The 14,798-nt window shown below is 45.0% G+C and overlaps 1 protein-coding gene across 1 annotated transcript in view; it reads right to left on the minus strand.

The window, feature by feature from the left end:
- TRERF1 (transcriptional regulating factor 1) overlaps positions 1–14,798 on the minus strand; it is a 131,049-nt gene that overhangs the window by 10,310 nt on the left and 105,941 nt on the right. Inside the window, exons 8-11 of the mRNA XM_054982429.1 lie at positions 4,199–4,338; positions 3,489–3,592; positions 821–896; positions 50–138 (exon numbers count right to left, since the gene is read on the minus strand). Of these exons, the coding sequence (XP_054838404.1) occupies positions 50–138; positions 821–896; positions 3,489–3,592; positions 4,199–4,338 (409 nt within the window). The remainder of the gene's footprint in view (positions 1–49; positions 139–820; positions 897–3,488; positions 3,593–4,198; positions 4,339–14,798) is intronic.

Consider the following 14,798-nt stretch of genomic DNA (forward strand, 5'->3'; position numbering starts at 1 on the left):
ACCAAAAGTTCAGAAGCAACCCAACAAAGAATTTTAAAAATCATCTTACCATTTTCTGTACCAAAATGAAGTCTTTGCTGTATGTGGACAGAGCTTTATTAAACAATTTCTTTTCAAGGGGGGACCACTTGTCAGAACCTGGGGAAAGAAATGAGGAAGAACATAATCTAGTTTTTATTAATAATAATATTTGATTTATATACCGCCCTTAAGGACAACTTAACACGTACTCAGAGTGGTTTACCAAGTATATTATTATTATCCCCACAACAATCACCCTGTAAAGTGGGTGAGGCTGAGAGAGCTCTGGAAGAGCTGTGACTGACCCAAGGTCACTCACCTGGCTTCAAGCAGAGGAGTGGGGAATCAAACCTGGTTCTCCAGATTAGAGTTCCACCACTCTTAACCACTACACCAAACTGGCTATTATCAATTTAACAATGCACACCAAACTAAACTGGAGCCTATTAGCCATTAGCTATGCTCTGGAAGAAGTTGATTGTGCAGCCTTCCTGAGATCTCTTAAAAACGTTTAGATTGTTTACACCCTTTACTCTCAAACGGAGCCCAGGGACACCTTGAATATAAAGTTCCAGAGACAGAAAGGATGTGGAGGCAGGTGAAAACTTCTTCCATAACTGTCAATTTTTCTGCATTCCACCACTGCTGCCCCGAAGGTAAAGTCAAGATGTGTGACATGTGGGTAGCAGAGTGCAGATAAAGTTTGTAAAAAGGAAAGAAGGAGCTGCTTTTTTAAGTGCATCAGGTTGCACAGAGGAAAGAGAAGACATAGGTCTTCCTCAACTGTTAAGGAACTTACCAGCATAGTGATAGTTTGCCAGGGGGTGTGATTTTGCTCTCACTGGTTTCAACAAAAGAAGCATCTCCAGAGTAACCTACAAGACAAAAATAGACAAAACAAACCATGCAGCATTCCTTACATACTGTCGGTAATTGTTTTAGCAATATATATTTAGTGTTTCCATCACCTTCTCCCTGAATGTTCAAGAAGTTCTATTTGCATATTCTCCTTAAGTCATACAATAGCCCTATAAAGTAGAGCAGTATGCTTATGCGACTGAATGGAAGAGCTAATGCTAAGAGAGTGAGAGAACATAGACTGATTTTGGCAATCTGGTGAGTACTCAACTGAGAAGAGAAAATGGCACTTTCTAGACTGGAGCTTATTCATAAACAATTCCTATAGTTGCATGCAAAGTAGCATGGAAACCATTATATGGCTGTGTGCACTCACATGGTACCTTCATATGCATATGATTTAAGATCTGGAGCTGGAGCCAGCATTAGGGCCCTGTGAGGTCCATGAAAGAATTTATTAATCTTCCAGCTCCCCCCACCCCCTGGAGTTATTTCCAAACCCTCAGTAAAGTTTATTCCCTGATCCATGCAGGTGTGGAGACTGTGGTGGGGAAGGGGGTGAAATCCCCTCCCTTCTGCTTTTTCAGTCAGTGGCTTCCGCCCACAGAAGGGCTAGAAATGGCTGCTGGGGGGAAGGGAGTGCTGCAGGAAGACCTGTGGCCACCTGCGATTTCTGCTGACAGATTGTGAGATCATAACCATGCTGTATCATCATGTCTGAAATGATATCCCACTAATAGTAGTGGTGTAGATGAATAGCTGTGAGCTGGTGGCATTTAAAATAATTTTCTTAATTTTCTTCATTTATGTCCTGCCTTTCTCTTGAATGCTCTCCTCATTTTGTCCTCGCAACAAGCCTGTGAAGTAGGTCGGGCTGAGAGTGTATGACTGGCCCAAGGTCACCCAGCAAGCTTCCAAGGCAGAGGAGGGACCTGAATCGGGAACACCCAGACCATTCTACTTCTGAGTAAGTCGGCTTAGGAGTACCCCCATAATACTTAACCCCAATTCACTACACAATGAGTATCAGAGAAAAGATAAACAGAAATAATATGAAAAGCCAGTTCTTATGAAGCACACCAATTACATTCGTGTGTGTGCACACACCTGAATGCCTGTCTAGGAGAAAGAATTTTCTTGGAAAGCAGCTCCAACCCAGCAAGAGATATTTGTACACATGAGCAATGTTCAATGGCAATAATGAAATGACGGGATGCGTCTTTTGACATGGGATGTACATCCCTAGCCACATGCATAACATTTCCCACAATTACAGTCGGACTAGAGCCACTGACTTTGTTCAGATCTGGTAGGTAGGTAGAAAGTCCTAGTTTTCACATTCTTTTTTCAGTTATAAGAATTACATTTAAAAATCCTAACATTTAGGGCAGGACTATACATAAACAGTGCCCTCCTAAGCAGACTCAATTTCAATGGACTTAGAAGGGTGTAAATGTGCTTAGGATGGCACTCTTAAGTATAGTTCCATCATCCTTTCCCAGATATAGCTGGTTTTATAGACTGCAGCTGTGGAAGCTGTCAGAGCAAGAGAAATGGAGTGGGGTCCGAGGGAAGATGGTCGTTTAACTCTTTTCCCTCACCATATTTTCCCACACTGAAAATCACTACCCAAATCTGTTTTTATTCTCGTTAGGGAAGAACCCCCTTGAACACCATAGCTCAGCAGTGGCACTTTTTGGTGGGGAAGTGGGGTGAAGAAAAAGAAGGAAATATTCCATCTCCAGATTATCTCTTGAAATCACAGTTCCAACAGTTGGGGTGTATAGAAGAAAAAAATCCTGAGGGAGACGAGGAAGAAGGAGGGTCACAAAACTATGTATAAAAAAGCACAGTTCAAACAAAGCTGTAATTAGATGGATCATATTCAAGGCTCTTTCCAGAAGAGACGTAAAGCTTTCATCTTTGGCTGGCTTTCAGCAACCATAATTAAGCAGGTGCAGAGTAACGTTTATTGGATATTTTTGTTTTTAATGCCTATGTTTTGTCTCATTCAATTCAGACCACTTGTCTCCAGCCTTTGTACCACTTACATCTTAAACAAGGAGGCTAACAGAGCACAAACATGTTTACAACACATCCTATAAAATGCAGTTTAAGAAGGGTTTTGGTTTTTTTTAGAAAAATCAAAATCAAGACTGAACAGCAACAGCAGTAAAATACGCAGCACAAAAAAAACTGAGGACATGATGACTCCCTTTATCTAATGCCTTGCAAAATACAAACATCTTAACAAGACATCAAAGTCTCAGTGCAGGGGAGACCAGATTAGTTTGTTTGCCTGGGGGAGGGAATTCCACAATCAGGTTTCAACAATTGAAAAAACTTCATTTTGCATATTCATCAAGCTTGCCTGCAACCACACAGGCATACAAAGCAGAACTCTGAGAAGATATGAGATCATGTGCAGCTTCATGTGGGTGGAGTCAGTCCTTTATGTACCATAATCCCAGGATGTTTAGGGATGCTCAACAGCATTTAAAATCTCACGATTTGTTCTTCAAAAAATTCTTTGAGATGTCCCTGTCAAAAGTATATTCAATGTGCCTTTTTAAAATGTGATCAAGTTACTGAAAGTGAACTTATCTTACCATAATATTCCCTTTAGCCTCAAAGAGAGAATGCAAACCATATTCCATGTTGGTTCCTCCACCAGGTAATGCACTTGAACAACACATATTTAAGAGTTCATTCACTACATGAAGAAAATCCAAAATAATATAGTTACATCACCTTATTCAACATGGCAGTGAACGTATAAATTCTGTAAAGTCAAATATGAACAATTCTGACAGTCGCAGTAAGAATCGAGAGTATTCTGAGAGTATTCTGCCCTTTTACTCTCTGAGTCAAGGGGTATTTTGCCCCTTTACTCTGAGAGTAAAGGGGCAGAATACTGCAGACAGTCTATTGAAAAGGACAGCTGAATAGGTACTTTGGTGCATCCAGCAAGTATTATTTTTAATAGCATAAAATAAAGAAAAGGGGGAGTGGCAGGCACATATTATAAAGCTAGAGTGGCAGCAACATGATTGGGATATTATGGATATTATAAATAAAGGATATTATGGGATGTGAGATTAGAGAGAGAGAATGTCACATGAAGGATAGTATATATTTAATGAAGCAAGAACTTCCATACTATAAAACAAAAGTGGAACAATAACCCAAATGGAACAGAGGAGAACAATATGTACTGCATCATTTGCTGTGACACATACAAATAACTTCTCAAGAATGGATGCGGCAGGCATTTATCATCTAGTGATAAAAACTCCATTACAAAGACAAAACACAATACCTCTTTGTTGGGAAGGGTCATCTTCCAGTTCTGGCCATGGTTTCCACACTAAAGTTGCCTTATGATCCTCTTTCCCCACTGAGGTTACGTCTTTAAGTTCAGGGATATCAGCCTGGAATCTTGATCCAATATTGATACGCCTGAAAACAAAGAAAGACCAGCAGTAGAAGACATATGCAAGCCCAATGCAAACTGTGCAGTCTGTAAGGGGAAAGGGTTTTAAGAAGGCTTGCAAGGAAAACAGGGTTGTATTTACCTGTATCTGTTGTTCATTGAGGTTTTCTATGCAGGCACACATGGAACTGCGCATGTGCAGGCCTACCGATCGGAGGTGTTTTACAGCTTTTAATCCACTAGGGAGCACCTCTCCACCCCTAGAGAGTATATGCGGATGCTTCCCACCTAAACAGCCCACACTCTGGGAGAAGCGGCGCTCCCAACCCTCAGCTCCTCCTGAGCCACCAGACTCTCCAGGTGAATAGTGAAGAGCACACAGCAGGGCAGGAGGGAGGGTATATGTGCCTGCACAGAAGACCTCAATGAACAACAGTTACAGGTAACCCTGCTTTCACTGTCGGTCTTCTGTGCCGTTCCACATGGGAGATTAGCAAGCCACTTACCCAAGGAGGAGGGTTGGGCTCTTCACTGTAGGATTACTTGATCCACTCCTGCTTCTTTTCTTTTGAGCACATCCAGAGCATAATGTCTGATGGTATCTGCTGAAGTCCATGTTGCCACTCTGCATATATCCTACAGAGGGACCCCTCTTTGAAGCACTGGAGGAATGAGCATGGACTTCCAAAGGACAAGGTAGGTTAGCTTGCTTATGGAACATTTTGATAGCCTGAACTATCCACTTAGCAACTGTCTGTGAGGTAGCTCTTTTCCTTTTATTTGGACCTGTGAAGCAAACAAACAGCTAGATGTCTGATATAAAAAGGGCTGTACGATCTAGATAAAAGAGAATCACTCTTCGTACATCTAATGTGTGAAGTGTCCTCTCAGTTTCAGAAACTGGAGACAGAAAAAACACTGAGAGAATGATCTCCCGTGAAGTATGAAACTTGGAAACCACCTTTGGGGAAAATTCTAGACTCAGTCTAAGTACTACCTTTTCTGTGTAGATCTTAAAGATAGGTGGATCCACACGTAAGTTTGCTTACCATACTGCCGGAAGTAATTGCTACTAAAAGTGCCACCTTCATAGATAGGACCATCAGGTGACAAGTAGCCAAGGGCTCAAAGGTTCTCATTAACAGCTTTGCTAATACCAACTGTAATGACCATTCAGGAACAATTTGGGATACAGGTAGAAACATGTTGTGTAAACCCTTAAGAAAAAGTTTAGAATTGTGATGAGAAAAAACTGTCTTCTTGTCTATAGGAGGGATGAAACGCTGAGATAGTGACCAGATATACCTTGATAGATGAAATGGAAAGACTCTCCTGTTTTAGGGGTGTTCATGCCGAAAATGTTTGGAAATACATTTGAAAATATTTGGAAAAACATTCGGAAATACCCAAAACCCGAAGTGGCAAGCCGCTTCGGATTCAGGTATTTGAATAGTTTCGGAATGCTCCGTAAAGATTTGGAGCATTCCAAAGTGATTCAGGGGGCTGGGTTTTCTCCCAGCACCCCCACCCACTCCCACCCCAAACCTCGCACTTACCCGCCTCCCCTCCAGCCCACTTACCTGGCCCTTTAAAGATCCCTTTAAACTATCAGCTGGCAGGGGGGATTCCCGCCTGCTGCTTGCCAGATGATAGTTTAAAGGGCTGGCGCTGCAGGGCTGCTCCCTCTGACACCCGGCAGAAGAAGCCTGGCGGTGACTTTCCTGGTGCTGAGAGTGAGGGGCTGCTTCTCCCTGGTGTCAAAGAGACAGGGAAATCTCCCTGTCTCTTTGACATCGGGGAGAAAAAGCCTGGCGGTGCAGACTTTCCCAGGGTGAAAGGGAGGGGAGATTTCCCCCCCCTCTCAACGGAAGGGCGAGCGTGCTGGGCTGTTTCTCCCGCACCCAGCGGGGAGGTGCAGGCTTCTGCCTGCTTCCTCGCCGCCCCTTTCACCTGCCGCTGATGGGACCGGGGATTTCCCCGGCCCGTCAGTGGTGGGTGAACGGAGAACCTGATGGGGACTTGCAGGTTTATGCCTACTTCCTCGCTGCCCCATTCAGCCACCGCGGACAGGGGCCCCAGTCCCGTCTGCGGCAGCTGAAGGGACCGCCCGGTGGGGACTCGCGGGCATTTGCCTGCATCCCCGCCGCACCCTTCAGCTGCCGCAGATGGGGCCAGGGAACTCCCCGGCCTTGACCGCGGCAGCTGAATGGAGCGCTCGACGGGAACTCACAGGCATACACCTACATCCCCACCACCCCATTCAGCCGCCCTGGTCAGGGCCGGGGAGTTCTCTGGCCCCAACAGTGGCACCGGCACTCAGCTGCTCGTTGGGGAAGCCCCCAATGAGCAGATGATTCTGGGGTTTAAATGCCCCTTTCCCTGCTGCTGCACAGGGCAGGGAAACGGGCATTTAAACTCCTTGATCCTAAGCTTTCCGAGGCATTATAAATGCTTCAGGAAGCTGTGCTTCAGGACTTACAAATTGGGGCCACCGTGCTGGCCTCGATTCGGAAATCCTAGAGCTTTCCAAATTGGGTCCAATTCAGACATTTTACCCGAATCAGATTCCCAAAGCGCACACCCTTATCCTGTTTGTATTCTAGTATGTGGGCTAAAGAACAATCATAAGGGTCCAGACCCTTATTCTTGGCCCAGTCAACAAACTTGTGCCATTTGAGGGCATAAGACTTTCTGGTCTTAGGTTTCCTTGCATTTAAGATAACTTCAGCTCCTTCAGGGAGACTACCTACTGTATAATGAGCCAGGCTGTCAGTTAGAGTATGTCGTGATACTGGACTCCCTTGTAGGACAGTAGATCTGGAATCAGGATCAGTTGCTGAAATTTGCTTTTGGCCATCTGAAATAATCAATGGAGCTAGGGCTGGCAAGGCCAGAATGGAGTCACTACCAGGGCCGGCGTGCCCATGGAGGCCAGGTAGGCGGTGGCCTCGGGCGCGCGGGCACTGGAGGGGCGCTGGAGGAGGTGTTGGGGGCAGAGGCGTGCGCAGCGAAGCTGGCATGACAGGGCCGCCTGTAGCTACTGCTGCAGCCAGCCAGCCCCTTGCTGCCGCCGCCGCCACCGCCACACACCTCAGCCGGGCGCAGCCTCTGTGCGCCGCTCGAGCAGCGGCTCGCGGCTTCTGCGCCCAGCTGGGACGTGCGGCGGCGGCGGCAGCACGGAGCTGGCTGGCTGGCTCAGCTGCGCGCCAGCTCAGCTGCGCGCTCCTCCTCCCCAGCTGGGCGCAGAAGCCGTGAGCTGCTGCTGGGGTGGCGCATGGAGCAGCCTCCGCGTGCCGTTCCAGCAGCAGCCCGCAGCTTCTGCGCTCGGCTGGGGCATGTGGCGGCGGCGGCGGCACGGGGCTGCCTGGCTGGCTACAGCTACTGCTGCAGCCAGCCACCTCAGCTCCGCTGCGCACTCCTCCGCCCCAGCCGAGCGCAGAAGCTGTGAGCTGCTGCTGGGGCAGCGCACGGAGCAGCCTCCACGCGCTGCTCCAGCAGCAGCCCGCAGCTTCTGCGCTCGGCGGTCCGCGCGCAGCCCAGCCCCCCTGTGGTGCGTGATGACGTCTGCGATGATGTCATCACGCCTCCCGTGGGGCGCATGCACGCCCACTGCCGCAGGCGCTAAAACCTCTGGTGCCGGCCCTGGTCACTACAATGGCATTCGTTTCCTTGGCTTGCATCTTGCTGACCATTTGTCTGATTTGAGGGAGGGGAGGAAAGGTGTAAAATAGATACCCTGACCAACTTAGTTGAAATACGTCCACTTAGGACATTAGATCTAATCCTCCTCTGGAACAGAATAAAGGGGCCTTTGGATTTTCTCTTGTCACAAACAGGTTTATGTCCAGAAAGCCTCACTGTCAGTAGCATGCACGATTCTTTCAGTGCTCACTTGTGAGTCAACGAGCCTAATCTGCTCAGTCTGTTGTCAATGAGATTGGCCACTCCCAGAATGTGAAGAGCCTGAAGTGATACACCGCATCTGTTGGCCCATTCCCAAATGAGAATGGCCTCTATACACAGTTTTGGAAGTCATGCCTCCCTGCTTGTTTATGTAGAACATTACAGTGCAGTTGTCCAAGAGTATTTGAACATTTTTGCCTTTCACCATATCTGCAAAGGCGATAAATGAATAACATATTGCCTCAGTTCCAAAATACTGATATGCAACCTCTGTTCACTTTCTAGCCATATGCCGTAAGTATAAGAAGATCCACAATGAGCACCCCAACCAAGTTCAAAGTGAGTAGTGAGTAGTGTAGTGTAGTGAGTATGATCTCAATCTTAGGAAAGCCAAAGTTGACTCCTTCTAACAAATGGGTATCTACTGACCACCACAGTAATGATCTGGTTATTGTCCTGGGTATACTAAATTTTCTATCCTGGGGAAGTACCCATGGATGGTGCACTGACAAGAACCATAGTTGTAGTCTCCTCATGTGTAATCTGGCTAAGGGTATTACAACTGTAGTGGCTGCCATGAGACCCAAGAGTATCTATATTTTTAAATACCAACTGGTATCTGCAGGCTGTAAAAGATCTCACTAGAGACTGTTTTTTCCATGCCCTCTCTGATGGCAGAAAGGCCTTGTTCAGAAAAGAGTAAAGGACTGCTCCGATTAATGACACCCTCTTAGAAGGGTTTAGATGAGATTTTTTGAAATGTATTATGAGTCCCAAGTTATGACTCGCTTCTATTATCAATTTTATCTGTTCCTGCAGAAGGTCTCTGGAATGAGCTGATATCAACCAATCGTCCATATAAGAATATATGGAATATCCCTGTGTCCTAACGTAGGCGACTACCACCGCCATGCATATTGTAAAGACTCTAGAGGCCATGGACAATCCAAATGGTAGAACCCGGTACTGGTAAATGTTCCCTTCAAATATAAACCTCAGAAATTTTCTATGGGAAGGATGGATGGAAATGTAAAAAAAAGTGCATCCTTTAGGTCCAACACAGTAAACCAAGAACTGGGAGGAAGAAGTTGTAACGGTCACCATCCTAAATCTGCGTACTCCAACATATCTGTTTAGTTCCCTTAAATCTAATATGGGTCTGGAGCAGGAAAAACTGAAATGAATCCCCAATTGGGATTTGGATGTGGGGACGTGCTGAACCTCCTCTTTCTCTAATAATGCTCTCAGTTCTATGGCCAGAGCAAGTGAAGACTCCTAAGTAAATTTAGTAGGAAGACTCAGATGTGGTACACTGTCAAACTCAACTTTATAACCATTTTTAATTTTCTCCAATACCCATATATCTTAGGTGATAAGGTCCCATGTTGAACTAAAAGGGGTGAGTCCATACCAAACTCTACACACTGTTCTTGTTCTAGTCAGAACTCTTTGGGGTTCTGAGCTTGATCTTTGTTAGAGGAGGAGTGGGTACCCTGCTTCAACTTATGAGGTGGCTTTCGTCTCTGATACTGCCCTTGGGTAACAGGCAGAATGGTTCTGAGGATACTGATACAATTGGTATCTGTAAGACTTATGTCTGTGGGGAAACCTTGATTCTGATGGTTGGTTTTGTGGCATAAGACCTCACGGTCTGTCAATTCTTTTGCTTCTGCAAGAAATAGTCATCAGTTTTTGCAGAAAACAGTGTTTGGCTTTTGGATGGCAATTCCTCAACTCTACTACATGACTCTACAAGGTAGAGCTGTTGAACGGAGCTATGCAGGCCTCCTAAGCACTATAGCTGATGTCAATGCTCTAGTGGATGAGTCAGCCATGTTCCTGTCCATGTTGATCTGCTGTTTAGACAGCCTCAATGCCTCTTCCTGAATCACCTTTACCAGAGCTCTCTGGTCCTCTGGCAGATGGTCACTGTATGCCGCCATCTTGTTCCAGAGAAAAATTTGGTAAGCCCCCATGATTGCTGCATAATTCATAATCTTTATATTGAGAGCTGCTGAGGTGTAGATCTTCCTTCCAAGCCCATCAAGTTTCTTTCCCTCTCTATCAGCGGTGTGGAATGAGGTTCCTGCCGATGTCTGAACTACTTTTCCTCTGTGACTAGACATGACAGGGGAGGGGGTGAACATGAAAGTGCATTTATCCTCTTTGGTCTTATAGAGGCCCTCTGCCTTTTTGGACATGGGTGAAACAGATGCTGGCTTCTCGCATAGAGAAGACATCAGTTCTATAAATCTTTCAATCATAGGGAAGGCAATATTGGCTGGATTCCCTGAATATAAGTACTGCAGGATCTTATCCTTTGGTTTAGGTTCCGTACAAGACACATCGATGTCCAGCTATTTGGCCATATGGAGCATAAGTGAAAGTGCCACATGGAGCATGGAGCATAAGTGAAAATTAATCAATGGGTGAGACTGACCCTACATTGCCTACTGCCTCACTGGGGAAAGAGTCAGATGGTAAGCTGGGATTCCTTTCACCTTGATAGGGTTCAGAGTCCAACTCAGAAAGATAGAAGGCCTTAGAGGACTTAGGTATAGAGTTTTGGTGTTGATACGATTTAGTCAGGATGAATCCTTCGAAGGTAGATCCAACTGATTCTGCCCTGTAAGGTTCTCCCACGTCAACCCCATAAGCTGTTGGCATCTCCTGGTGAAACCAGGATGGACATTTATGGGTACAGCAAGGTTGGTATAGGTCTTGCCTCTGAATCCAATGTCTTGGAACAGAGATTGTTCTCAGAATCTCACCCTCTATCTCAGAAGAGTAATCAGACTTTGAATGCAATGAAGGCATACGTGGAGCTTCGATAATTTCAACCTTCTGTCTCTTCACCTCAATGCTAGGCTTTTTGCTAGAGATTTCCCTTCTTTTGGAAGAGTGCTGCAACTTAGACCTGGCTTTCTTTCTCAGTGACTCTGAGAACTCCAAGGTTGGTTCCATGCCCTTGAATCTTTCTGTGTTAAGATTCGAGTGAGCAGCCGAGGCTACATATGCAGCAATGACCAGCGCAGCTGAGGAGTCCCTCAACTTCAAATGCTGTCAGATCACAGGCATTCATGTTGGATCTGAAGGACTCGAAGAACCTGAGGCAGAGTGATGTTGTCGACTCCAAAGCTGCTCTAACGATCTCCGATTTTCTGGAGTCAACTGGTGTTGCCAGATCTGAGATGCAGATGTTGATTCCAAAGGGCTCTGGGCCCTCAATTTCAAAGCAGATGATGGGGTCAGCTCTCACCAATCAGTTTACAGAGGACTTAGCAGCTTTTGTGGAAGGGCTGGTCGAAGCCAACAGAGCCCATTCCCACTATACGGCTTTGAGCCTAGTAGCTTTTTCCATCCAAGCCTTGGAGGTAAAGTTTTTGCTGTTTGCAAGAAGACACACAGTGTCCTTCTCCAAGGCAGACAAGACAGAGAGAATGTCCATTAGTTCTTGACATTTTAGTATTACACTGAGTGTATCTTTTGAATAGGGCTTTTCCAGCTATTCTTACAGAAGATGACGGATCTCATCTCAGAAATTCACTTATAGTCTCACTCTTTCCATTAGACAGTGGCATGGGAGAAAGGCCTAGCCCTACAAGAAAGATGGAGTGCGCTGTAGAAGAACTTCTTTGACCGGTGGCAAAAGAGAAATTGAGGGTCAGGGGTGCCACCTCTCCCAAAGCATGGGCTGTTTTGGTGGGAAGTGGCCACACGTGCTCTGGGGGGGAGCACCCCCTAGTGGATTAAAAGCTGTAAAACACCACCGATCAGCAGGCCTGTGCATGCACAGTCTCATGTGGGACTGCACAGAACACTGACAATGAACAACTACCGATACACCTAAAGAAGTGGTGAGAGGGGACAGAAGGCAGAGAGGAGGAACAAAAGGGAAAGCTAGAAATTTCACAAAATGGAATCTCTTCTGGTAGTTTAAAACAAACTGTTTTGTTATTAATAAACAGACTTCATGCAATGAATAAAACAACCTAGCCCACACAGCATTCTTGCTCCTCACTGTGAGTTCAGGGGTGTTCCGGGAAAGCAATTTCTAACTTTTTCGGGGCACTTTCTGTTCTCTTGGTTGAACATTAAAGCACCCAACGGAGAGCTCAGCAAGCTGTGTTTCAGATGTGTTCTTACCAACAAGTATACAAATATATTAATAGCTAGAAGAGATATGATTAGGAAGTTGGGAGTTTATTCTTTGTAGCTCATGCAAATGCATGTGAATCCTAAGCAGAGTCACACCCTTCTAAACTCACTGACTTCAGTAAGCCCAAAAGAACGTAACTCTGCATAGCATAGAACTGTTAGACATGAAAAAATACTCAACCTCCTACTTCAAATGTTCCAACAGTTGAGCCTTGCCCCTGCTCCCCTGAACCTGGCATTATTCATTTGTAGCAGCTGCTGGATAGTTAAAATCAGACAGGGTGTTTGTCTGAATAACAGTTCCTCCACATTTATTAGGTGTTTTAGATCCACTCAAAGCATAAAGAGGAGGTGACAGAGAGCTCTGATTTCGTTGGCCTGATTCCTTGTGTGAACCAACATACCAGTTATTGGGTGATAAACATGTCTGCAGTTCTTTCAATGCCCCAACCCTGTAGCGTGGCCTGCCTGAAGATGCCTGAAAGGGACACCTTCACTCTCAGCCTTTAGCAAAGTGTGTACGGTAGTGCTTTTCCACAGGCTCACTTCTTTGTTATTTTGTTTGTTGAGCCCTCAGTGATCCCTTCTTTCTGCCCTATGTTTTAACTGTAGTTCTTGTATGTATTTTACTTTGGTTTTAATTGTTTTAATAATGTGTTTTTATTGGTTGTAGTGGTTTCTAAGGTGATTTTATTATGTATGTTTTAATTTGTTAGCCGCCTTGTTGGCCCTTATGAGGGCAGAGAGGCGGGGTATAAATTCTGTAAAATAAAAGTAAAATAAATGTGGCTGCTACTCACCTTCTGGGTTTTGATTTTGCCTTATGTAGCCTTTGGCTTTTAGGGTCGTTGTGCTGATTTTTTAACGATTATTCCCGATGACACATTTTGTTGGTTTCTTTTTCTGTTTCATTAAGAAACCCATTACAGGGTTGTTTATTAGCTGCCTTAAGGTTTATAGAGAGGAAGGACATTTCAAATAAATAGCTAGAATTTCTTGGAGCATGGGGGCGGGGGCAGTGGAGAGTTGTTTGAAGAATTCAACTGCTCTCGTGCCCAAGGAATTTATTAACAAGCATTCTGAGTATGTAAGAGAGATGCAAGCCACTCTCATTCCTACACGGACATGGGTTTCTAAGAAGAAGGGAGGTTGAGGAATCATGGGTAGTAGGCCATAGGCCCAGGAGGTGAAGACAGAGCCTCATGGCTAAGAGTCAAATAAAAGGAGTATTTCATTCTCAAGTGGCAGGATATTCCACTGCAGGATGGTTCTAGTTATGCAGTTACTACAGTTTCATCTCATGACTCCTCTTTTTTAGGATGGGTGATACCTCTTAGGTTTTAAACACTGTCAAACAATTATTTTTGTGTATAATAGTCACCTAGTTATCATCCTATGTACTTGTCTCAATAGTATCCAATGCTTAAAAAGCTAAGCAATGGGGGAAGGCCCATGGCTCCATGGTGGAGCATTACTTGTCATGGAGAAGGTTCCAGGTTCAATCTTCAGCATCTCCCACTAAAAGGATTAGGCTGCCAGCCTGAGTGGACAATAGTGGCTTTGATGGACCAATGATCTGATTCAATATAAGGCGGCTTATGTGTTCAAGAAACTCAATGGCAAAAAACCAAACGGTAAACCACCAGCCACTCTCAAGATTATCAGTTAAGACAGTTAAATGTTAATGAACTAGACAGGGCAAAACAGAGCAAATGCCAGCTCTTGGTCTCCAAAACTACATATATTTAACTCTGCTCTGTAATATGAGGTCGCCCACTCTGCAAAACTGGGAATATCTGCTTTAATAGCCACGTGGAGATAAGAATGCAATCCTAAACAGGTCTATTCAGAAGTAAGTCCCATGTTATTCAATGGACTTAATCCCAGGAAAGTGTCCTTCAGACTGCTTTCTCAGTAATGGATTCTCAGTTCAGTTTAATAACAACAACAACAACAACAACAACAACAACAACAACAACAACAACATTTGATTTATATACCACCCTTCAGGACAACTTAATGCCCACTCAGAGTGGTTTACAAAGTATGTTATTATTGTCCCCAGAACAATCGCCCTGTGAGGTGGATGGGGCTGAGAGAACTCCAGAGAACTGTGACTAGCCCAAGGTCACCCAGCTGGCTTCAAGTGGAGGAGTGGGGAATCAAACCTGGCTCTCCAGATTAGAGTCCTGTGCTCTTAACCACTACACCAAACTGGCACCATACCATTAGAGGGATGTAAGCAAATGAAAAGCAATTGTACACTTAGGAACCAGGATTTTAATAATTACCTTGAGCACCCTAAATGTGACATCCAATTAGTGTAAGGTTTAAGAGGCACCACAAAGAATTCTGAACTGTTGACTGTGTTGCTTTGCAAAAGAGAGACAAGGCTCTTAAAGTGGTAACTGAAGCTTCACTGCTT

Source organism: Eublepharis macularius, chromosome 1, assembly GCF_028583425.1.
Source record: "Eublepharis macularius isolate TG4126 chromosome 1, MPM_Emac_v1.0, whole genome shotgun sequence".
In the NCBI taxonomy this organism is placed as follows: domain Eukaryota; kingdom Metazoa; phylum Chordata; class Lepidosauria; order Squamata; family Eublepharidae; genus Eublepharis; species Eublepharis macularius.